The following is a 23,031-nucleotide window of genomic DNA, read 5'->3' on the forward strand; positions in this document are numbered from 1 at the left end:
CTAAGGCTGGAAGCCTCATGGCCCAGCTCTGTAAGAGTTGGGGCAGGAATAGAAGCAGCCCCGGTGAGTATTCTGAGGAAGGCTGGCAAGGACCATCAGCCCATGAGGATGGCGAGTCTCGGCCCAGCCCTGTGCTGGAGCCGCAGCAGGAGAAAAGGATCCTAAAGTGGCTGGGCTGAAGGGAGGAGACAGCTCTGGGCATGTCCCAGCCCCTGAGAGTGAAGGGTAGAGGAGTGTGGTAGGCTCTGCCACGGCCTAACACCAGAGGTGGGAGAAGGGACTGGGCCTGCCCCTTCACCCCTGGCTTCTGGAGTGGTAGAGAGCTACCAGAAAATGCTTCCCCGAATTCTTAGGAGACATAGGTTTAGAGCCATAGCAAGAAGCGAAGGAAATTATACCTGTAGCATTGCTGCTTTCAGCAATTTGAGGCGCGGGGGTGGGAGGGGGGAGGGGGGAGGGGGGAGGAGGTTTCCCTTGTTCTTCCTGCCTGATGCTCTGTGACTCCATGATGCAAGCTGCCTTCGTTATGCTTGTATGGCATATACCAGAGGAAGGCCTTGGTCACTCCAGTTGTGAAGCCTGAGGAAGGGCTAGACCTGGGGTCTGTGATCTTTTTCTCCCCAGACAGAGCTGGAGGCCCATTCCAGGTAGCCAGCAGGGCTCCTAGATCATGGCATCTGAGCTTACTCAAATACCAGGCTCAATCAGGGATTCCCCACCATGCCTCAGGCAGCCACTCACTGTGGAAAGTGTGGGACTCTCAGTCCTGGCCTGGAGAGAAGCTCCAAGCCTCCAACAGGAAGTGAAGAAGCACCAGATTATATGGGGGTTGGGGAAAGATCAGACAGGGAGGGGGGCAGGAGAAGACAATCCTGGGGAAAGGCCTCTGAGAAAGGATGGTAGAAGGAGGGGCAGGTCACATACTTTACTAGTAACTATTTTGTTTTGTTTTGGGGTTTTTTTGCCTAAACTTTTTATTTTTTTAATCTACTTTATTGCTGTTTTAGAGGTGATACACAGCAGGGTTACATTTACAATTGTCAGGTCATACAGGTACATTTCCTTTCGTACAGTGTCATCTGTTCCCTGATCCTCTCCCATTCCCTCCCTCCCTCCCATAACTAGTTCTTGAATGGACAAACAAAAGAAATGAACAAGTGACATGAATGAGCCTTTATCATGTGGCTGTGGTCCTCGGGGTCACTTGAGGATGCAGTGACAACATAGTTCAAAGGCAGCAGAGGGTAGCTGAAGGGAACACACTGCTGACCCGTGCCCAGGAAAGGAAAGCGCTGACCTCTAGAGGCTCTGTGAGGTGCTCAGCTCATGTTCCTCAGAGCAGAGAGCTTCAGGGGCCATGCATGGACAGACAGAGCTCAAACACACTAGACCTTTCCTACAAAGATGCTTTGCACTCATGAGATAGACCCTGCTGTCCATTTCCTTTTTTATTTCTTCATCTAATGTGTTGTAAGAGTGGATAGAGGTTTATTGGCTCTGTTCTCTAGGAGTGTGTTGGTCTTTTGTGCCTTCAACAAGATGCAGATTCTTCTAGGCCAGGTGTTTGCCAGGTGCTGAGGCTGTCTGACTCGGTGCCCTGCCCGCTGGCTGCTCCTTCCCTCTTCATCCTGACCCCGCTGGCTGCTCCTTCCCTCTTCATCCTGACCCAGCCTGCCTCCGCCATCCTGCAGGCTCTCATGGCCCCTTCTCTCTGTCCCTTCTGCAGGCTGGTGGTTCGTGAGCACCTCTGAGGAACAGGGCTGGGTCCCTGCCACCTACCTGGAGGCCCAGAATGGCACAAGGGATGACTCGGACATCAATACCTCTAAGACTGGGGAAGGTAAGGTTGTGCAGGTTCTCAGGGAAGATGGTAGTGAGGCTGGGCTATGGTGCCCGCTGTGGCTGGGGGTCAACCCCTTCCTGGGAGCTCTCCCAGTCTTCCTCCCAAAACAGTCTGAACCACCAAAGTGCACTGGGCCATACTGGCTCACAGAGGCCAGCCCATAAGATCACCTACCCACACCCCAGCGTGGGGCTAAGAACACGTGCCAGCTCGGGCAGGTCTGTGGCTTCCCCTGGCGTGGGCAAGTTCCTTGGAGTATGGTCCTAGGCTTTGACAGCTTTGGGGGACAGACTGAGGAGAGCAATCTCAGAACTCAAACTCCTCAGAAAGCTGCCTCCCCCCCAGAAGCTCCTTCTGAGGACCCTACAGAGACCTCCCACTGCTCCCAGCCCCTCCTGCAGCAAGATAACCCAAGGGGGTGTGGGGACACAACTCCCACTCTGCATGTGTCCTACCCGGAAGCTCACTGTACTGGTGCCAACTCAGACAGGTCTGTGAGCACCTCTTTGGCATCTCAGGGACTGATTGGGGCACAGGCCCCTGCATAAGCAGCCTCTCTGATTACCTCTGGCTCCACAAGGTTCTACTAGGTACTTCTCTCTCTCTACATTTCCAGGACCTGCCCCAGCCCTGTAGGCTAGCACTAGTCCAAGTTAAGTCTGAGCCACGCCCCTACCAATACTACACTCCCTCTTAGTTCCTGGCTGCCTGCTCCTAATGCCTTCCAAACCTCCCTCGGCCTGGCAGCAAGAATCCTTTCCCTAACGGTCTAACAGTGGAGATGATCCAGATGGACCTGTCTTGGAGCCAGAGAGATGTAGGCCTGCCACCCGGGACTCAGGCCACCTCCAGGCCTGCTCCTCTCACCCCTACCTCCCTGCTATCCAGACCAAAATAAGCAGCTTACCAAGTGCCAGCTCCTTATTCATCCTTCTAAATGTCGGTTCCTTGGCTGGCAAGTAGCAGCTGAAGGAAGCCCCACCCTTCTTCCTGGGCCCATGCTGTATTTCAGCTTCGTGATCAGAGCCAGACCTCTGCTGTGCACACTCACCTTGTGATAGGTCTCTGGGGGCCGGGGACCCATTGGGAAGGGTTAGAGTGTCCAGGCTGCTCACTAAGCCATGGAAAGCAGGGTTCAAAGTGTCCCTCTGGTGCTGTGGTATGAAGGCCATGGCCCCTGGGCAGAACGGGTCCAGTGTGGTTGTCAGCCCTCACCTCCTACCTTACCTACTGCCCCGTTCTCTGAGGTAGCTCCTGACAGCTGTTGTCAGTACAGGCAAAGGCCTCAGATGCCCTAGTCATCACCCTGGGCATCTGAGTGTTGCCATCCCTGTATTTCTAGCTGCAGGGGCTCAGGATTCTAGCTGTGGCCTTATCACCAGGCCACTCTGAAATGCCTGCTTTGAGCAGGGAAGACTGCTCTGGGCTTTTCTGACAAGGAGTATGTGCTGCATCAGAAGAGCAAAGCAGAAGTGTTGGGTAGGGGTGTAGGCTTCAGACACTGAATGTGAAGAAGGCCAGGGCAGGAAAGACACACACACACACATATACACACACACACACACAGAGTATGGGAGCACAGTGCCAGCCTGGTTAGGACAGGACATGGGTACTTTGCATGGAACAAGTGCTAGTGGACCGATGGAGGAAGAGTCAGAGTGGCCAAGCAAGTGCAATCTCCGGAGGTGTGTGTGCAAGTACACCCAGCGTGTCCCTCCCCCCTCCCTAGAGTTTTGGTAGGACTGTGTGCCAGCATCACTGGCCACATGTAGACAGCTGTAGATTCCATACCTGAGCATCTCCTCCTGCCCAGATCCACAGTAGGGTTCAGGGCAGGTTGCCCCAACCATGATGCTTTTTGTCCAACTGTCTGCACCTGCTGCCTTGTGGGTGTTTGTGCCTCAGCTTTTTAGCACCTTGGGCCCCTTCCCACTGGTATAGGGGGGCTAGTGCTGACCACAAAAGCTTTTGTGAAGTTCAGGGGAGATGATCCTCATACATGTATTAAAACAAGCCTGGAACTGAGGGAGTAAACATCTGTAAACATCAGTTATTGTGAAGATGGTCTCCATCGCTTGCCCAATGCCTTTCTGTCCCCACAGGACCTGAATAATGTGCCCAGATCTTTGTGGCCCCTGCCATGGCCTGAAATACCACCCTATGACAGATAAGGAAATAGGCATAGGGATGGCAAGCCTCCCAGGGTGACCTGTTTGCCAGTGGTTGGTCTTAGTTAAAGCTCACACCTCCTAACCTGTAGTGCAGGCTGTAAAGTAAGGGGCTAGTCACACAGGTCATAGAGACAATCTCATTGGAGTTTGATTCAGTTGGAGGTGGACAGTTTCACTTTCATTCTAACCATCAGTCCGTCTCCCTGTCCAGGACCAGGCAGCCTAGCAGCATCCTTCTGTGGTGCCAGGAGGGGGAGCCAGCTGGCATCCTGGAGCCCAGGTCTAGTCCATGCCCTGGGACTCCCAGGAGGCAGGCTAGCTTGAGCTGGGCCTGAGTGCAGGAGTGCATAAGGGCTTGGGGCTCAGCCTCAGAAGACCAGTGTGGATCCACACAGTGCAGTCCAGGCAAACTGCTCTTGAGCAGTGAGAATCTTGGAAGCCTCAAATCTCTGTCATCAGAGACCCAAACAGATGACATGAAGCTGCAGTGCTGGGCTTGTGACATGGCTCCTTGTGTGTTTCATTTGGCAAGTCTTTCCTAGGCCAGTGCCCGGCACTGTGCCAGGCCCTGAGGACACAGAGGTACAAAGCAGCCACAGCGCCATCCCCAGACTCAATCCAGCAGGGACCACTAAGAAGGGAAAGACGAGCTGGGTGCTGGTGGCTCACGCCTATAATCGTAGCTACTCAGGAGGCTGAAATCTGAGGATCGTGGTTCAAAGCGGTTCAAAGCCAGCCCAGGCAGGAAAGTCCGTGAGACTCTTATCTCCAATAAACCACTAGAAAACCAGAAGTGGTGTGTGGCTCAAGCAGTAGAGCGCTCGCCTTGAGCTGAAGAGCTGAGGGATAACGCCCAGGCCCAGAGTTCAAGCCCAAGGACCGTCCAAAAAAAAAAAAAAAAGAAGGGAAAGACATGAACTCACCCAATGTGAGGGGGGACCTGTGAGCCTGCAAAGAGGGGGAGCCCCAGTCTCCCCTGGACATGCTGTTCCCTCTTTGCCCTGCCCATGGTGGCAAGTTCACAGTCACCATTAGTGAATGAGTAGATGTCAGCCCAGGCGCTGTGGGACCCACATCCTCCTGGGAACCGTCACTGTCTAGGCCTTGAAGGAGCCTCTGAGGGGTTGCCACACACAGGGCTGATGTGAGGGACTCTTCCTATTTATTTATTCGTTCATTTATTTATTGGTAGTCATGGGGCTTGAACTCAGGACCTGGGTGCTGCCCCTGAGCCTCTTCACTCAAGGCTAGAACTCTACCACTTTGAGCTACAGTGCTGCTTCCAGTTTTCTGGTGGTTGATTGGAGATAAGAATTCTCATAGTCTTTCCTGCCCAGGCTGGCAGGAATCCTCAGATCTCAGCCTCCTGAGTAGCTAGGATTAACAGGCGTGAACCACCAGGGCCCAGCTCTACTCTTGCTTTTTTTAAAGACACTGAGATCAGAGGCATAGGAGTTTATGGAAGGGTTTAGCTTTGGTTGACTTTTTGCCTATAATGTCACCCCCATCCAGACCCACCCCCTTCCAGCCCGGGTGTGTTGTCCCTCAGCTCAGCCCCGCTGATGCTCACCTTGGCAGCATGGACACATCTCCCTTCCTCCATCCCTCCTTCCCTCTTGTTCCTTCCTCCTCCCCTCCCCCACCCCATCTCATCCTCATCTCCATTTTCTCCACCGGTTCGTGTCCGGCATGTGCTCCATCACCATCTCTCACACCAGTGTCCAAGAGACGCAAGGCCCATCTGCGGCGCCTGGATCGCCGGTGGACCCTGGGCGGGATGGTCAACAGACAGCACAGCCGAGGTGATGCGCCCACCGCTCCTCCCCCACAGCTGCCACCTGTTTCTCACTAGCACCTCCTCTGCGCTCTGCTGTCTGTCTGCTGTGGGCATTGCAGCTGGGAGTGGGGAAGGGGCCTGGCTCCTGAGTCTGGGGGAGCTACCAGGGGTGGCTGTCTCTCTAGCTCGCTATTTTCCTGGGAATGGGGGTCATGAGACTTATGACATGATATGGGTCCCCCATAAAGGTGAGTTCTAAAGAGAAGGATCAGGGGGAGGAGGGAGTCTCTGGGTCTCTAAGAAAGGCTATACCTGTCCTAGGCACTGCAAAGTTAAGGCCCAAGGGTCAGTCAGTCCCTGCAAGACCCTCCACTCCCCTGCCCTTTATTGCCTCCTTCCACTGAGAAAGACTCACTGAGCCAAAGCCATCCTGCCAGCTTCTTGGGGATTCAGTAGAAAGAGGACTAGCCTGCGTCCCTCCTTCAACCAGGAAAAGCGTGGAAGCCAGAGCCAGCCTGGCACCAGGGTACAGCCCCAGCCAGCGCTGAAGAAGATAAGGCCTCTGGGATTTCAGGAGGGACCCGATCAAGAGGATTCCTGGGAGGTACCTGGCCTGGCTGTGGGCTGATGAGGGAGCTGAGACCTTTTCTGATTCACAGCATTTTGGCCTAGATCTTTCCCAAAGTCCAGGAATTTGGGAAATGAGGGAGAGCAGAGTGGGCCTCTGGATGCAACCATGAACGTCTGCAGATTCCTCTACCCAGCCAGTGGGTGGCCAGTTTCTCTTACCCCATAATGTGAGCCTCTCACAGTGACAACACAGCTGGAAGCAGCTCCTTGCCACTCCTCACCCCTGAGCGGGGGAGGGGCACAGTGAGCGCTGGGCTTGCTGGGATTCAGGGGTGCCCTGAATCACACCCCCATCCTCCGTTGTGTTTCCCAGTGACACTGAGAGCATGTTTTAGTGTCTGTTCCAAGCTCAAGGCAACAGAAGGTCTGAATCTTGGGTGGCCACAGCCCAGAGCTGGCGCGGAGTCAGCCTCCGGCTCGGCTCAGAGCTCTGAGCATGAGCAGCCCAACTTGTCTTGAGGGCACAATGTGGGCTTGAACCCTGGAGACTGAAGCAGGGCAGAGGTCTGGGCTGTAGAAACAACTGAGACTGAATGTAAAGCAGAAGCCAATCCTAAGCCAGGAGAGAGGGGACAGGTCTACTGGGAGGCTGTTAGGACAGGAGTTTGACCTGCTGCACATACCATCACATGCTGAGCCCAAGACGCGAGCACACGGATCCCCGCTGTGTGAGGTCCACACCTGGGCACCTCTGGCACACCACAGGTGTAATGGGAACTGCGGTACCAGTCTCCCCCCAGCTGTGTCTCCGCAGTCCTGTGCACACAGCCACTGACGGACACACGTCTGTAATTCCAGTTACGTCATCATAAGTAGACAGCCCCCAAGTGTTACATACACAGTCACGGATGCCTTATATATGTAACAATGGCTCATTGTATATACTCGTCTGCAGCAACACTCACAGTGTGTATACAAATAACCCTTCATACCACGTACACATAGGCTGTGTATTCAGATCCACAATTATACATGTAGACACAACTCAATACATAATTGTCCAGACACTCATACTTAAGCAAATATAAGCACATACCTTATACTCTCTCTCCCTCCCCCTGCAACTCTCTGTCAAAGACACCTAAGCAACATAATTTCCCAGCCTCAGTCCTATGGGCTATCTTAAATCAGGAGCCAAGAAAAACTTGCAGAGAGCTGGCTGGGAGACAGTGCGTGCTCTGGGAGCAGTAGAGCGGGTCACAGAGTAACTAGACCAGAGAAGGCAGTGCTTCCCCGGGCCTTCCCTCCCTAGCCCTCAGCCAGCCAAGCAAAGGCCTCTCCTCGTGGAGGGGAGTGTTTCAGGGAGTTGCGGGGGCCAGGAGGGGAGCCTCAGAGACTGCTGACAGAGGGGAAAGTGCTTGGAAAGAGGAGGCTTCTGTGGTTTGGAAACTGCAGGGTTTCCAGCCCCTGCCTCCAAAACCAGAACGGCCTGTCCATCTCTCCCAGTCTGCTGGCCACTTGGCCAGCCCTCCCCAGCCCAGGGATGCCACCATCTCTGCATGGCAGATCATGGCTCCAGACTCTACACATCCCTAAAGGTCTGACTAGATTCTGAGCACACAGCAAGCCTCCTCTTACCTGTTTCCTAAGCAGTGTCTCTGACTCCTGCAGACTCTAGCCAACCATAGAAGGCCATTTCCATCCTTCTGGGTGTTTCCTTGTGTGGCCACTCCCCTGGCAGTGAAGTTGGTGGCAGTAGAGGGCTTGTCTCTGCTTGTTCCGCAGCTCACCTGTGAGTTGGGAGGACTGAGACCTATGCATCCTCTATCTAGGATACATGGCTGAGCCATCTAGGGCAGAAAACCACCTGCTCAAAGGGGCAAGAAGGAAGTGTTGGTTTGACTTCCTGGCCTCCCCTGAATTCTCCTGTGGAACCTCACAGTGGCCAGGGCAGAATGAGCCCCCATGGCCCTGGGGGGGCGGGGGGAATGTTGGAAATGCAGCCACTCAGCCCCCAGAACAGGGCCCTTAGTAGGATCAGCTCAGCTTTTACAGTCAGAATCAATATCCTTGGTTCTGCTCCCACTTCTGGGAGGTTAGGCAAAGCAAGAGCCGACTCAGTCTGCCAGATACTCTCTAAGAGGCTGCTATGGCAAGTGGTGGCTTTGCGAGGCTGCGCCCACCCTGGATGGTCAGGGCCCAGTTGTAGGCCGTGGGGCGGGGCAAGACTCCTGACCTCCCTCAAGAAAGGCTGTCCTTTTTCTCTGCAAAGGCAACCTTGCCTAGGAAAACTATCATGATGGCTTCCTGCTCAAACCACAGGGTTTTAAAAATAGCCCAACTGAACAAAGGCAAAATGTGGACCTCAGGCCTTGGATTCTCCAGGCCTGGCGCAGCCCCTCTGGCCACCTCCTGGGCCAGGATTTACCGTGGCCCACTGGAAAATGGAGCCGGACCAGAAGCAGGCAGGAGAACGTGGAACTTCTCCAGGGCCCAAGTCAGAATTGGCTAGGTAGCGTTCTCAGGCAGCCTTGGCAGCAGTCCTGGGCTGGGCCAGAGTGGAATCTGAAGGCCCTACAAGCAGAACCCTCTCTGGTGGATGCTGAGAAAGGCCAGCGTGGGAGAGATGCTTCCAGCCCAGCTTCCCGTGCTGAGGATGGGTGCAGCCTCCCGTGGCCCATCCATTTTGTCCCTACAGCATGGCAGGACAGCCCCTTGGGAGCTGATATCTCAGCCCAGCACAGGGCTACACACAGGACCCTGATAATCCAGGGGAGGATGAACAGAGGACCCTCCACAGCAGGGATTTGGGGGTGGCAGCCGTCTCCCTGCCCCCCTATACATAGCTGCCAAAGGCCCAAGCAGCCTGGGTCCAGCTGAGCAGTCCAGGGGTGGCTTTCACAGCTGGGAGTCCAGGAGCAGGGCCAGCTTCTTGCTATTTTGAGCTCCTAGAAAGCCTCTCGCTCAGTTCCCCGCTCAGCCCTGCCTGGCCCTGCCTTCTTCCTCACTAATGGAGTACACAGCTTTTACTGCTGCGTGCCCACACGTCACAGCCTCAGGAGAGCCCTTCGGCTGGAGGTGACAGCAGAGTTCAGGGTGGCTCTCCTGGGAGTGTTCCTAGATCACTGGGTGTACCTCCTCTGTCTCAGCTTGTCCCAGCCTCCTCGTGCCTGCTGTGAGCTCTTCTAGAAGTTTCCCAAGATGCTTTTAGGTAACTGTGACCAAGAAGACCTGAAGTCACCCACAGAGGGTAGCAGCTCTGCAGGGGCGGAGCTGCAGTCAGGTGCCTGGCGAGCCCCCCGGAGGGCCCCAAGGCAGCAGGGCTGCTGGCAGCTCCACACTCACTTGGCCACAGCTCCTTTGCCTTAACAAACTACACAACCACTCTTGCATGGCTGTGTTCTCTGGGACACTAGAGAAAATTATGTGATGCTCCGTTAATGGTCAGGGATTTAGGGAAGGCCTCACCAAGAAGGTGCTGCTGGAAGCATCTGGAAGTCAAGAGGTTGAGGCAGGGACAGGGCTCAGAGAGCACATATGGGGACCAGATGGAAGCCTGGCATGTTTCAAGAAGGACTAGACTTTCAGGGGAAACCTGGCATTGGTCTCAACTTCATGCCCCATGAGAGGCAGGCTCCTCCCGGCCCTGCCTTCAGTTCAGGGAGCTCCTGGGACCCCAGCAGCATGGCTAGAAGAGTTGACTTTGTGCTGTCCAAAGCTTCACCAGCAGCCTGGATCCCTGCTGGCTTTGGCATATACTTCGGAGTGAGTGGCAGTAATCCAACCCCATGACCTTTTCACTGCCACCCAAGTCCTGGTCTTTCCCTTCTTTTCCCTATGATGCCAGAGCAGACCCAGGACACCTTGAGCTAGGGCAGGCCCAGGCAGGAGGGGACACCCTCCTGCACCCTAACCCTAAATAATCTTGCTTTCTTGCTTCCCCACCCACCTCACAGAGGAGAAGTACGTCACCGTGCAGCCCTACACCAGTCAGAGCAAGGATGAGATTGGTTTTGAGAAGGGCGTCACCGTGGAGGTGATCCAGAAGAACCTGGAGGGCTGGTGGTACATCAGGTAGGAGCCCACGTGCAGCTGCAGGATGCTTCTCTTCCAACCTCGCCCTCCCAGGCTCTGGGCAGCATAGTGTGTGTGGAGCAGCCATGGTCCCGGGTAGAAGGAAGTTTCCCATGGCAGCCATGCACCAGCTCTCTGTGGCTGAAAAGCAGAACCTGAGCCCCGGCCTGTGAGGCCCAGGGACCCCGCTCAGCTCAGCTCAGCCCGCAGACACTGGTGCAGCCCTTCCCACACAGCTGCCAAGTGTGCAACAACATCTGAATCTGGTTTTCTGCGTCTGGCCTTGGCTGTCTAGCCTGCTGCACAGCAAGGGCAGCCTGGGGTGTTGGTGTCCAGCAGGAAGCCTCTGCTGCCCACGACTCAGCACTCTGGCCCTAGACATGGGCCTTTGGCATGCGTGTTGTCCCTGGCAGCTGGGGGCCATTACACTCTGCAGGGCTGGAGTGGAAGTGGGGCCCCTTCCTCCCAGCGCCCAATCACAGTTCCCAGCTGAGGAGCCCACCCGGGGTATGGGTAGGGAAGTAGAGTAAACCAACATGTGGCCATCACTCACTGTAGCCAAATAAGACCCAGCCTCGCTGCCCTGCAGGAGACCGGCTCCCAAGAAGAGCTGCTGGTTCCTTCGTAGCAGCTCAGCCATGGAGACTTCTCTCTTTGTGGTCTCTGGGGGCAACCACCTGAGCCCACCAAACCTGACACTCCAGGATGAGGTGCAGGCCAGGGTGTCCACTCTGCTTGGTTCCCGGGGTTGTAGGCAGTGTCACCGCTCAGACAGCCACTGCCCAAAATGCAGTGGAACATCGTGTAAAAGGTCAGTCTCTGCTGAGAGTTGGGGTGAAGGTCACTGGACCTCACTGATAGCACCTCAGTCCCCCCGTTGTCCTCACCCAGTGCCTGTGAGTCAGGAAGACCTGAGATGTCCCTGGTGAGATGAGCCTGTATGTCTGGACGTGAGTTGTTCAAAGTCACTGCCCCAAGACTTTCACGTTCTCTAAGCAATGCAAACTAGAACTGGCCCCCAGGACCCACCAGCTATCAGCCTGGGCTAGAAAGGCCAGGATCCAAACACCTTGGCAGGCAGGCAGCCTAAGTCATCCACCTAGAAATGATCTGCAAGCTTGCTTTTTGTTTTCATTTCTTAAGTTTTTGTAAAATGACCAACAAAGCTACTCAGGACTACTTCCTAGTCAGCTATTGTCACCATAGTTTAGTCTTTTTAACTAGCAGGTGATTGAACAGAAAAACCCCGATGAAACAGTTCCGCCTTAAGAAGGCTGCCAGACGCTTTCACATATGCTGTTTCCCAGCATTACAGGCTCCATGTTGATCCTCATTTTCTGTATTTCTTCTCTTCGCCCAGCTCTTTATGTGTGCACACTCTTTCTCTGTTTTTCTGTCTCCTCTCTCTGTCTGTCTCTGTCTGTCTCTGTCTTCTCTCACCTTTTCCAATTCGCTTCCCTCTGGAGTTGATTCAGCTTCAGAGCTGGGTAGCAGCTGTGTGCGGTAGACCCAGACACACATAGCCACTCCTGGTGCCCTTACATTTCTCTACCTGGAACCTAGCTCTGTCCATGTAACTCGGAGCCTGGAGCCTAGTTTAATGCATATCATGTGAAGGAACACAGAGGCTGTGAAAGGCACTTGGGCTATAAAAAGGTCTAACCATCATCCTGAGGACCTTCTCCCCACTTCTTCCACTTTACATGGACACCACAAAGGGCCAGGCTCTGGACTAAGTGCTGCCACAGCTCGTTCTGGTGCTTGTTTTGCTATTCTGAGTCTTAGCTCTTGGGTATTTTGTTTTGTTAGTTACTTCTGTCCACTCTTGAAATTTTGTGTTTCTATGTGCACCCATGACTTCCAGAGGCTATCTCTGAATCTGCCTTCCAAGCCAAGATAGGAAAGCCTGGACAACCGGTGTGCACATTCCTGTGACATGAGTACAAGGGGCCAGCTCCTACCTGAGTTGCCCAGCAAAGCTCAACTATGTGTAGACGAACAGACTAGCTTTCCTGTTCCTTCTCTCCCACCATGTGCTCTCGAGATCAAGGTCACATCAGGCAGGGGGAAAGAGCCATTCCAAAGAGCCAGATGTTGCCCCCAGAAAGCAGATAGGGATATGGAAACAGACTTTGAGACACTGGCTACAATTGCTGGACAAAAAGCAAGCTCTTGCTGGGCACCGGTGGCTCACACCTATAATCCTAGCTACTCTGAGGATCGCAGCTCAAAGCCAGCCCCAGCAGGAAAATCCATGAGTCTCTTATCTCTAATTAACACCACCACCGCCGCCCCCGCCAGAAAGCAATAGAGTGCTCACTTTCAGCTGAAGAGCTCAGCTCAAGGACAGCATCCCCACCCAGAGTTCAAGCCCCACAACCAACCAAAAAAAAAAAAAGCAAGCTCTCAGTGGATGTAAGGAAACACTCAGCTCCAAGGGGAAGAAGAGGGGAAATTTTGGTGGGTTTTGTTTGTTTTGTATTTTGTCAGTTGTGGGGCTTGAATTCAGGGCCTGGGCATGATCTATCACTTTGAGCCACAGCCCCCATTTCCAGTTTTCTGGTGGTTAAATGGAGATGAGTCCACAGACTTTCCTGCCTGGGCTTGGCTTTGAACCACAATCTTCAGATCTCAACCTCCTGAGTAGATAGGATTACAGGCATGAGCCACTGAGAATCTTGTTTTAAGAAGTCATTGAGGGCTAGGAAGGTGGCTCAGTGATAGAGTTTTTGCCTTGCATGTGTGAAGCCCTGGGTTCGATTCCTTAGCACCACATAAATAGAAAAGGCCAGAAGTGGCACTGTGGCTCAGGGGTAGAGCACTATTCTTTAGCTGAAGAGCTGAGGGACAGCGCCTAGGCCCAGAGTTCAGGCCCCACAACTGACCAAAAAAAAAAAAAAAAAGAAGTCATTGAATCACCACAGATGAAGTCAGCCCTATCATTTGCCTTCAGTGTTTTGTCTTTTTAATGTGTTTTGTTTTTTGTGTTGACCATTACCAGTGGTTTTAATTTGATCTAGTCATGTGCTTTTCTAGGCTTTTCATCTATGGTTTCTGTTTTTGGAGTCCCACTCAAGAAAGCCTTTTCAACCCCCAAAGTTATTATAAATATTCACAACTAATTTTTATTTTGCTAGATGGTTTAAGGCCAAGTCTTGCTTGGTTTTCCTTACTGGTTAATCAGCTGTCTTTATACCACTGAATAATTTTTACCCTGCTGATTGAAAAATGTTACCTTTAAGCCAGTTTGTGTGGATTTTCTGTATGAGCTGGATCTATCTGCTGTCCCCACAGTGTTACTAGCCCATTCTCTAGTCGGTCAGCCTTCCTTACAGACATCTGCTTATTGGTTTGGTCCTTCTGTATGCAGCTTAGCAACTCTTAATGTTATCCATGCATTGTGGAGAAGATGAGAGAGACAGAGACAGAGACAGACAAAGGAGGGAGGGAGGAAAAGGTTGAATAAGCTCCAAGGAAGGAACTGTAGACTAGGATGCACCTTCCCTCTCTCCCATCCTATAGGACACGTATCTATATAACACCACATTCACCCCTCTTCACTTCTTGTCTCTAGAACTACCTTGATGTGTTGTAAAGTGGTCATGGTAAAGTTGACTTTTTGGGCAACCCCAAGTCTGAGAAATCTAATCTCAAGGTCTCATGTTTTTGCAGAGAAGGAAAGCCCATACCAAGAGAGATGAGGCTCGGTAAAAGTAGCCAGCGGGAAGGCAGTGGTGTCTGAATGTCTTTCCCATCAAACCTCAGCTTTGATTCTCTCTGGAGCAGTGGGCTTGCCACATGTCTAGCAGAGCATGGTAGAGAAGGCTGGGCTAGGTCTGGCCAGATGAGTAGCAGGGTTTTGGAGTGGAGGATGAAGTGCAGGCATCAGCCCTCTAATGATGGTGTGGCCTATTCTTTCCACAGATACCTAGGCAAAGAGGGCTGGGCACCAGCATCCTACCTAAAGAAGGCCAAAGATGACCTACCTACCCGGAAGAAGAATCTGGCAGGCCCAGTGGAGATCATCGGCAACATCATGGAGATCAGCAATCTACTGAATAAGAAGACGTCTGGGGACAAAGAGGCTCCGCCCGAAGGGGAAGGCTCCGAGGCACCTATCACCAAGAAGGAAATCAGCCTGCCCATCCTCTGCAACGCCTCTAACGGCAGCGCCCTGGGCATCCCCGAGAGGACTGTGTCCAAGCTAGCCCAGGGCTCCCCAGCAGTGGCAAGAATCGCCCCACAGAGGGCCCAGATCAGTAAGCCACACCTCCATTTCTGGCTTTTCACTGGCTAACTGGAAATAAGAGTTTCCTGGATTTGTCTGCCTGAGCTGGCATTGAAACTCAGTCTCAGCCTCCTGAGCAGCTAAGATTATCGGCATGAGTCATTGGCACCTGGCTGCCAGCCATTTTTGTAATCTGGAAGAAAATTGCTTTTCAGTTTAGCTCTGAGCTCTCTTGGGCAATCATTGGTGAAATTTTTATTGGCCACCCTCTGTTGCTTGGCTGTATGTTCATTTCTAAGGACTCGGTAATGAGCGTGAAATAGACATTGTCGCTATTCCTTTGATGAATCTATGTGCCCTTAACCGGGCATGATGATGCAAATCTGTAATACCAGCTAATCAGGAGGCAGAGATAGGAGGGTGGAAAGTTCCAGGTCAGCCCAGGCAAAAGATAGCAGAAACTCCCAAAAACAAATACAACTGGGCAAGATCACTCAAGATCCTAGCTACTTGGGAGGTGAAGAGATTGCAGTTCAAGGCCAGCCCTGCCCTTTCCCCCCAATAACAACAAAAAAGGCTTGGTTCCTACCTAGGCAAACAGAAGGCCCTGAGTTCAAATCCCAGTAAAAAAAAAAAAAATGAAAGGGCTAGAGTTCTGGCTGAACTAATGAGCATTTATGTGATACATGTGGGACAAAAAACATAGAATTGGGGGCACACCCGGGAAAAGCAGGTGCAGGCACTGTTGCCATTGCCTGACTGACAGACCTCTTGTCTCATCTCTCCTACCCAGGCTCCCCGAACCTCAGGACGAGACCTCCACCACGCCGAGAATCCAGCCTGGTAAGGGTCAAACTTTCTCCCTTTTGGTCCTCCTCTGGGTGGCTCTGTAGCTGTACGGACAGATGCGCTGGCTGTCTTACAGCAGAGCTGGTTGGCCCAGAGGTTTTCCAGAGCCCTGCTGGGATTTCCAGCTTTGCAGGGCTGGGGGCAGGGAGGGAGGCCTGCAGATCCCAGGCTTTCTGGGGCCTGGCTGGACAGTTTATAATCGGAAACACACTGCACTCCAAAGCTAAATAAATCCACCCAGCCACTGCACTGGCAGACGTAAACATTTAGACTGGCCAGCAAGAGCATCCCGCCAGGGCATTGCCAGGGGCAGGAAATGGGGCTGCTGACCATATTGGTCCAGAAGCCTGTAAGCTTTGCCTTGCTTTTGGAATGCTGATGGATGTGGAAGACACCGGAGCTTGGGAGAACAATGGGGAGACGGACAAGCAGCCTCCAGGGATGGAGCACACTGCAGGGACTGGCTCCCACTAAAACTTAAGAGACTGCTGACATGATGCAGTCCCTGGCTTTTGTGGGCAGGGCATTGTCAGGACTAGCATCTCGCAGACAGACCATTGCAGCAGCTAGGGTTGGGGGGCAGCTGCCCTGATGGCAAGCAGAGAGTCCTGAACAAAGACCTCTTACAAGGGGAAGTGGGAGGCAGTGGAAAAATGGGAGCTTCAACCTGTCATATATGGGTTCATATTCCTTAGGAGCAGAGAGACCCTGAGCAAGTCACCTGCTCCCCAGAGACCTCCTTTCCTTACTCATAAGAGAGGGACAGTAGGAGCCATCACCTAGGGGCTCTTGCAAAGAGAAGATGGGCTGACATATGCAGGATGCCACTGGATTCCAGCTGGATTCTACTTCCTGTGTGTACTCCAGACCACTGGCAGCATTGCCTGTCGTGCTGGACCCAATGGCACACAGAAGCCGCCTTATGTCAGCGGCACAGTGCTGTGATCAGTGGCATCTGCCTTCCATCTGCCTCCAACTATGAGGGGTTTGAGTATTGGGTCTTCCCTGGCTACATGGCCTTTGCCATCAGCCCCAGTGAAGTCTCTCTCTCTCTCTCTCTCTCTCTCTCTCTCTCTCTCTCTTCCCCTTCTCTCCCTCTTCCCCTTCAGCTGAACAATTAAATTCTCTCTCTTTCTCCAAGCCCTGGCTCATCATTTTTAGACAGACTCGATTTGGGCAAGCACAGGGTCATTCATTCCACACCATACAAAGGCTTGCTGAGACTAGGCTGCTGTTTCTGGTTAGACCTCGCCGAACCCCACCTGCCCGGAGTGCCGGCCTTATCCTTTCAATCCATTCACACACACATCTGCAGAGTAAGGCATGGCCAGGGAAAATTGACAGACTTACACCAAAGCCCCAAGACAGCTCATTTGACAGGCAGGATGGGGGGGCCATTGGGGGAAGAATGGGGATTTCAGAATGTCTAACTTAGGCTTCTGTTTCTTGAGCTCTGCCCGTGTCCTTTCCTGGGTCAGAAACCATATGCCTTATCTCAGTATATTCTTTTTTTTAACATTTTTTAAAATTATTACTATCTTTAAGTAGTTGTACAAAGAAGTTCCCATTCTACAAAACAGTATATGAATACAAGGTGTCTCTCAGTATATTCTTAACGATCCTGTTCTTAGCTCCATTTTATAGATTTGGAAACAGGGGCTTAGAGAAGTCAATTTGCTAAGACACAAATCCAGCAGTCTTTGGGGTCTTTCTGCCACACCACACCTCAGCTCCTCCTCATTTTTCAGTTGCTTTATCATAACCTCATTATGTGAGGAGGAAGCTAACTAAGAAGGAACAAACCCATTGTAGCCAGAGTAGAGGCAGATGGAAGCTAGAAGGAGCTCAGCTCTACCAGGGCCGGTGGTCTATTTGGTTTACTATTGAATGCTGGTGCCTTTGAGAACAGAGTCTGGCACCCAGTAGACACACGGCAAATGCTATTCATTTCAGCCCATGGGCCAAGGGTAGATTCTCTGTGTTGTGTGCCAGAGTATAAGAGGCAGTTAGAAGTTTCATTGTGTTCTACTTGCATGAAGAAATGGGGAGCACTGGGTTTTATTCGGGGCCTGCCTGATTATTAAGACTATCAGAATGACCCAACACTTCTCACCTTATGCCCACAGTCTCCCCATAGTCCCACCTCACCCCCCAAGAACAATGGGCTGCCTTGCCCAGCCTCTGCTGCCCACCTGCAGCCCCTAACATGTGGGAGATAGACCCCTGTCAAGCCAGCTGGTGTCCTGCTGTCCAGCTGGTGTCAGCAGCCACACACATCTCCAGGGGCCGGAATGGTACCACCATTCCTTGGCCTTGTTCCATCCTGATAAGCTGGGTTTTGCCCACTGTATTCTCTCTCCGCCTCAGGGGTTCCAGCTGCCGAAGCCACCAGAGCCCCCTTCTGTTGAGGTGGAGTACTACACCATTGCCGAATTCCAGTCCTGCATTTCTGATGGGATCAGCTTTCGGGGTGGACAGAAGGCAGAGGTAAGCCTCAGGCCGAGATACGAAGGGTATTACTATACTAATCACGGTCAGGGACCTGTATTTCTTATCTTATGCTCTACAAGTCAGGCAGGACTTCCATGCTGCACTCAGTTTGGGACACGTAGTGGAATTTCCTGAAGTGTATGTAGGGGCTGGGAATAGAACGCCTGGAAACAATGCCACTGTGGGCATTGAACTTGGAGGACAGTGGGTGAAACAAAATCCCACCCCGTTCATTTTGGTAGCGTCCACAAGGGGGCAGCCTAAGCTGGATCACTGAGGTCCCTAGAGGGCAAGTGTCCTCACTCACAATTGCCACAGGGGCCAGGACACCACCAACCCAACAACCAGAAGTGCCAGTGTTGGAAGTGTCAGAGATAGTAGGGACCCCGGGCTGGCCACATGCACATCACAGGATCTTTGGCTTCGGTTGTGATTACCTTCCCCACCATGCTCTGTGTATTTCTACAAAAAAGGGGGATAAACAGACCCCAAGGGACCCCTCCCAAATGACATATCATTCATGCAGCTCTTCCTGGACCCCCAGTAGATACTGGGATCCAGATAGAACCAAGGCTTACGTGTATTGTTATTCCCTATACATGCGTGCCTATGATGGCCAACTTCTAAGCTAGGTGCCATGAGAGGTTAACAACAACGACTAGTAAAGTAGAACAATTAGAACAACATACCATAACAAACATTATTTAAAAGTTATGAACTGTTTATTTCTAGAAGCTTGAACTGTTTATTTCTAGAGGCTTCCAGTTGATTTTATATATATACTGCAATTGACCTTGAGTGACTGAAGCCACGGAAGCACTTTGGGAGGAGGTGACTGCATTTTGTGTCTCTTGGTACTGAGCATGGTAAAACAGGAGACAGAGAAGATAGGTGGCTGGGTTATCTTGAGTGACGCTGTAACTGTGGCATTACATCCACAGAATACTTACTGAGACTCAAATCATTCTCCCCACAGAACTTAGGTTTCTGTGAAGCAGGTGGGAGTTCATAGTGTTGAAGACCTGAGATGGGCACAGGAAAGGTGGAATCTAGGAACAGGAAGAAGAAAATATGGGAGCTATAGAGGCCTGGTCTCAAGAACAGCGTGTGTGTGTGTGTGTGTGTGTGTGTGTGTGTGTGTATGCACACACGCATGCGTGTGTACTGGTACTGAGGCTTGAACTCAGCCTCTCATTTGGCTTTTTCATTCAAGGTTGGCTCTCTACCACTTGAGCCACATCTCCCCTTCTGGTTTTTTGCTGATTAATGAGAGGTAAAATCTCACAGATTTTCTTTCTGTCTGGGCTGGCTCTGAACGGTAGCATCAGATCCCAGCCTCCTGAGTAGTCAGGATTACAGGAATGAGCCACTGTACCCAGCTCACAGCAGCTTCCTTTGCCATTCTCCTGTCCTTCTTTCCCCTTGTCCTCAGTGCCAAAGTTTTATTTTATTTTATTTTATTTTTGCTGATCCTGGAGCTTGAACTCAGGGCCTGGGCTCTGTCCCTAAGCCTCTCTGTGCTCAAGGCTGGCGCTCTAGCTCTTGAGCCATAGCGCCACTTCCGGCTTTTTCTGTTTATATAGTACTAAGGAATCAAACCCAGGGCTTCATGCATGCTAGCAAGCCCTCTACCACTAAGCCACATTCCCAGCCCCAATGCCAAAGTTTTAAAGCTTCTGCTCCTGAGAGGTTCTTCCTGAGACCTCTTCCTCAAAGAATGTCTCCAAATCCTAAATTATCTTCCCTTGATGTTCCTTAGTCCAAATCAACCCCTACTCAACCAGTCACCATACTTTACCACCTTGGATTAGTTTATACTAGCATAGGAAACACTATACTGAAGGCCTGTCTTCTGACAGGAAACCAACTCAAAGAACTCTCTTCAGCTAATGAAATTTCTTTCACTGGGATTCCATAGGCAGTGGCTGTCATCTGCCTTTCCCATTTTCAGGAGCCTTTGTGGGGGACCCTGGGGGAGGGCAGGGGCCATGGAATGGCGGTTCTGCATATATCTAGACCTTGGTGAGTTGGGTTTCATAGGATGTGGGAACAGTGCCATAACTTGGAAAGACTGGCTTGCCCCACATGTTGACACAGACTAGGAGAAGCAGAGGAGAGGTGCCAGGAGAGTGGGAGCAAGCAAGAAATGCTAGAGACTTGGGTTTGAGTTCTGATCTCTTTTACCTATTGGGTCTTGAGCTACGTTCTCAAGGGCTCAGTTTGTTGTTCTGTAAGATGGAGATGGATGTGGCTTATAGCCAACGTAGGAAGCTGTAGCCCAGGACAACCCTCTGGATGGTCTGCTCTCTTCCCCCCAGGTGATTGACAAGAACTCCGGTGGCTGGTGGTATGTGCAGATCGGTGAGAAGGAGGGCTGGGCCCCTGCGTCCTACATCGATAAGCGCAAGAAGCCCAACCTGAACCGCCGCACCAGCACCCTCACCCGGCCCAAGGTGCCGCCGCCCGCACCCCCCAGCAAGCCCAAAGAGGTGGACGAGGGCTGCGCAGGGGCCGGGGACAGCCAGGCCTCCCCGCTGAAGCTCAGGTATGAGGAGCCCGAGTATGACATCCCTGCTTTTGGCTTTGACTCGGAGCCGGAGCTGAGTGAGGAACCTGCAGAAGACAGAGGTGCGGGGGACAGGCGGCCTTCCCAGCCTCGCAGGCCCTCCCCAGCCTCTTCCCTGCAGCGAGCCTGCTTCAGGGTGGGTGGGTCTTCTGAGGACGTGGCCCTGGAGGAGGAGACCATCTACGAGAACGAGGGCTTCCGGCCATGCGCAGAAGACGCCCTGTCAGCCAGAGGCTCCTCCGGAGACAGCGACTCCCCCGGGGGCTCCTCACTGTCCCTTGCCAGGAAAAACTCCCCCAAGTCCGGCTCCAACTCCCCCAAGTCGTCATCACTTCTAAAACTCAAGGTAGAGAAGAATGCCCAGGCAGAGCTGGGGAAAAACCACTCCTCAGCCTCCTCCTCCTCCACCACCATCAACACCACCTGCTCCTCTTCCTCCTCCTCCTCCTCCTCCCTGTCCAAGAACAGTGGTGACCTGAAGCCCCGCTCCGCCTCGGATGCGAGCATCCGCGGCACCCCCAAGATCGGGGCCAAGAAAGAGGCGGAGGTGAGGGCTGGGCCCACCCCCTGTGCCCGCACCAAGCCCTCCATCCGGCCCAAGCCGCTGCTCAACCGTGCCGAGTCCCAGAGCCAAGAGAAGATGGACATCAGCACTTTAAGGCGTCAGCTGAGACCCACGGGCCAGCTCCGGGGGGGCCTGAAGGGCTCCAAGAGTGAGGATTCAGAGCTGCCCCCCCAGACGGCGTCTGAGGGGCCCAGGAGGGGCTCGGCCGATGTGATCCCGCTCCCGGCCCCCACGCCCCCCGGCCCCCCGAGGAAGGAGTGGGAAGGGCAGGCAGCGGCCTACGTGACGTGCAGCGCGTACCAGAAGGTCCAGGACTCGGAGATCAGCTTCCCGGCCGGCGCCGAGGTCCAGGTGCTGGAGAAGCTGGAAAGCGGGTGGTGGTACGTGAAGTTTGGGGAGCTGGAGGGCTGGGCCCCCTCCCACTATCTGATGCCCGACGAGAGCCAGCAGCCCAGCCCTTCCGGCAAAGAGCAGGCGGAGCCGGCAAGGAGCAAGCAGAGCCAGGGCAAGTCCGACAGCCTGGAAAGCGCCGAGAAGCGGGTGCAGGCGCTGAACACGGTGAACCAGAGCAAGAGGGCCACGCCGCCCATCCCCTCCAAGCCCCCCGGCGGCTTCGGCAAGACCGGCACCGCCGCCGTGAAGATGCGGAACGGGGTGCGGCAGGTGGCCGTCCGGCCCCAGTCTGTGTTCGTGTCCCCGCCACCCAAGGACAACAACCTGTCCTGTGCCCTCCGGAGGAACGAGTCGCTCACCGCCAGCGACGGCCGCGGCGTCCGCCGCAACTCCTCCTTCAGCACGGCGCGCTCCGCCGCCGCCGAGGCCAGGGGCCGCCTGGCCGAGCGCGCTGCCAGCCAGGGCTCCGACTCCCCGCTGCTGTCCGCGCAGCGCAACTGCATCCCCGTGTCCCCCGTGCGCCCCAAGCCCATCGAGAAGTCCCAGTTCATCCACAATAACCTCAAGGACATGTACGTCTCCATCGCAGACTACGAGGGCGACGAGGAGACGGCAGGCTTCCAGGAAGGGGTGTCCATGGAGGTGCTGGAGAGGAACCCCAACGGCTGGTGGTACTGCCAGATCCTGGATGAGGTGAAGCCCTTCAAAGGCTGGGTGCCCTCCAACTACCTGGAGAAGAAGAACTGACTGGGAGCGTGGCGTCCTTCCAGCTCCATGTGCCTTGGGGGCCACCACCAAACGAATAGTGGCACACACACACACACACACACACACACACATACACACACGGGGAAGGACAAAATGGGAGGTGGGGAGGGAGGAAGGACAGCATTGAACCCTCAGCATCGGCGCCCTCAAAGGTGCCCCCAGCGGCTCCTCACCTGGAAGGGAGGCAACGCTGGGAGAAGGGGATAGGAGGGGAGGCCTAGGCCTGGAACCCACCGTATACCTTGGTGTAACCTTCACGGATAGACTGCATGGTCACTTGAGACAAGGCCGCGCAGGGAGCCCCAATCATGCCTTTGCTCCAAATCTGGAATATCACATCATGGGGGAGGAAGGGTCTGCAGTGTTCTGACCCCTACTTGGCTGTTGTGGTGACTGGCTTCATGCCACTGCAGCTAGCCCTTGATTCTCATTAATAGATGTTAGTGATTGAGCTGGCTTCCAGAGACCGCCATACTCTTCCACGGGTAGACACATCAGCCACCCCTGGCACTGAGGCTGGGCAGCGTCTCTGTGAGCTCAGTCCCTCCCTGAGCCTGGCCACTTCCATGTGTGTTGGAGGAAAAGTAATTCCCAGGTGCCACTGTTCACCACCACCATCACCACCCTGGCCTTGAGAACAAGGGTGTCTGCCATCCTGGGGCAGCCGGGGGGTGGGAGGGAAGGGGGCTCGTCATTTGCACATGACTGCCCAGTATTTCCAGCAGTGGTGAGTGGTC

At 53.5% G+C, this 23,031-nt stretch overlaps 1 protein-coding gene across 1 annotated transcript in view; it reads left to right on the forward strand.

Moving 5' to 3' along the window:
* Positions 1-22,339, forward strand: part of Sh3pxd2a (SH3 and PX domains 2A) — a 192,728-nt gene extending 170,389 nt beyond the window's left edge. The window contains exons 9-15 of the mRNA XM_042689196.1: positions 1,727-1,840; positions 5,733-5,816; positions 10,318-10,435; positions 14,360-14,694; positions 15,457-15,506; positions 17,880-17,999; positions 20,321-22,339. Of these exons, the coding sequence (XP_042545130.1) occupies positions 1,727-1,840; positions 5,733-5,816; positions 10,318-10,435; positions 14,360-14,694; positions 15,457-15,506; positions 17,880-17,999; positions 20,321-22,273 (2,774 nt within the window). The 3' untranslated portion in view covers positions 22,274-22,339. The remainder of the gene's footprint in view (positions 1-1,726; positions 1,841-5,732; positions 5,817-10,317; positions 10,436-14,359; positions 14,695-15,456; positions 15,507-17,879; positions 18,000-20,320) is intronic.
* Positions 22,340-23,031: the final 692 nt, after the last annotated feature.

Source organism: Dipodomys spectabilis, unplaced genomic scaffold (assembly GCF_019054845.1).
Source record: "Dipodomys spectabilis isolate Male_0828 unplaced genomic scaffold, ASM1905484v1 ptg000125l, whole genome shotgun sequence".
Taxonomy (NCBI): Eukaryota; Metazoa; Chordata; class Mammalia; order Rodentia; family Heteromyidae; genus Dipodomys; species Dipodomys spectabilis.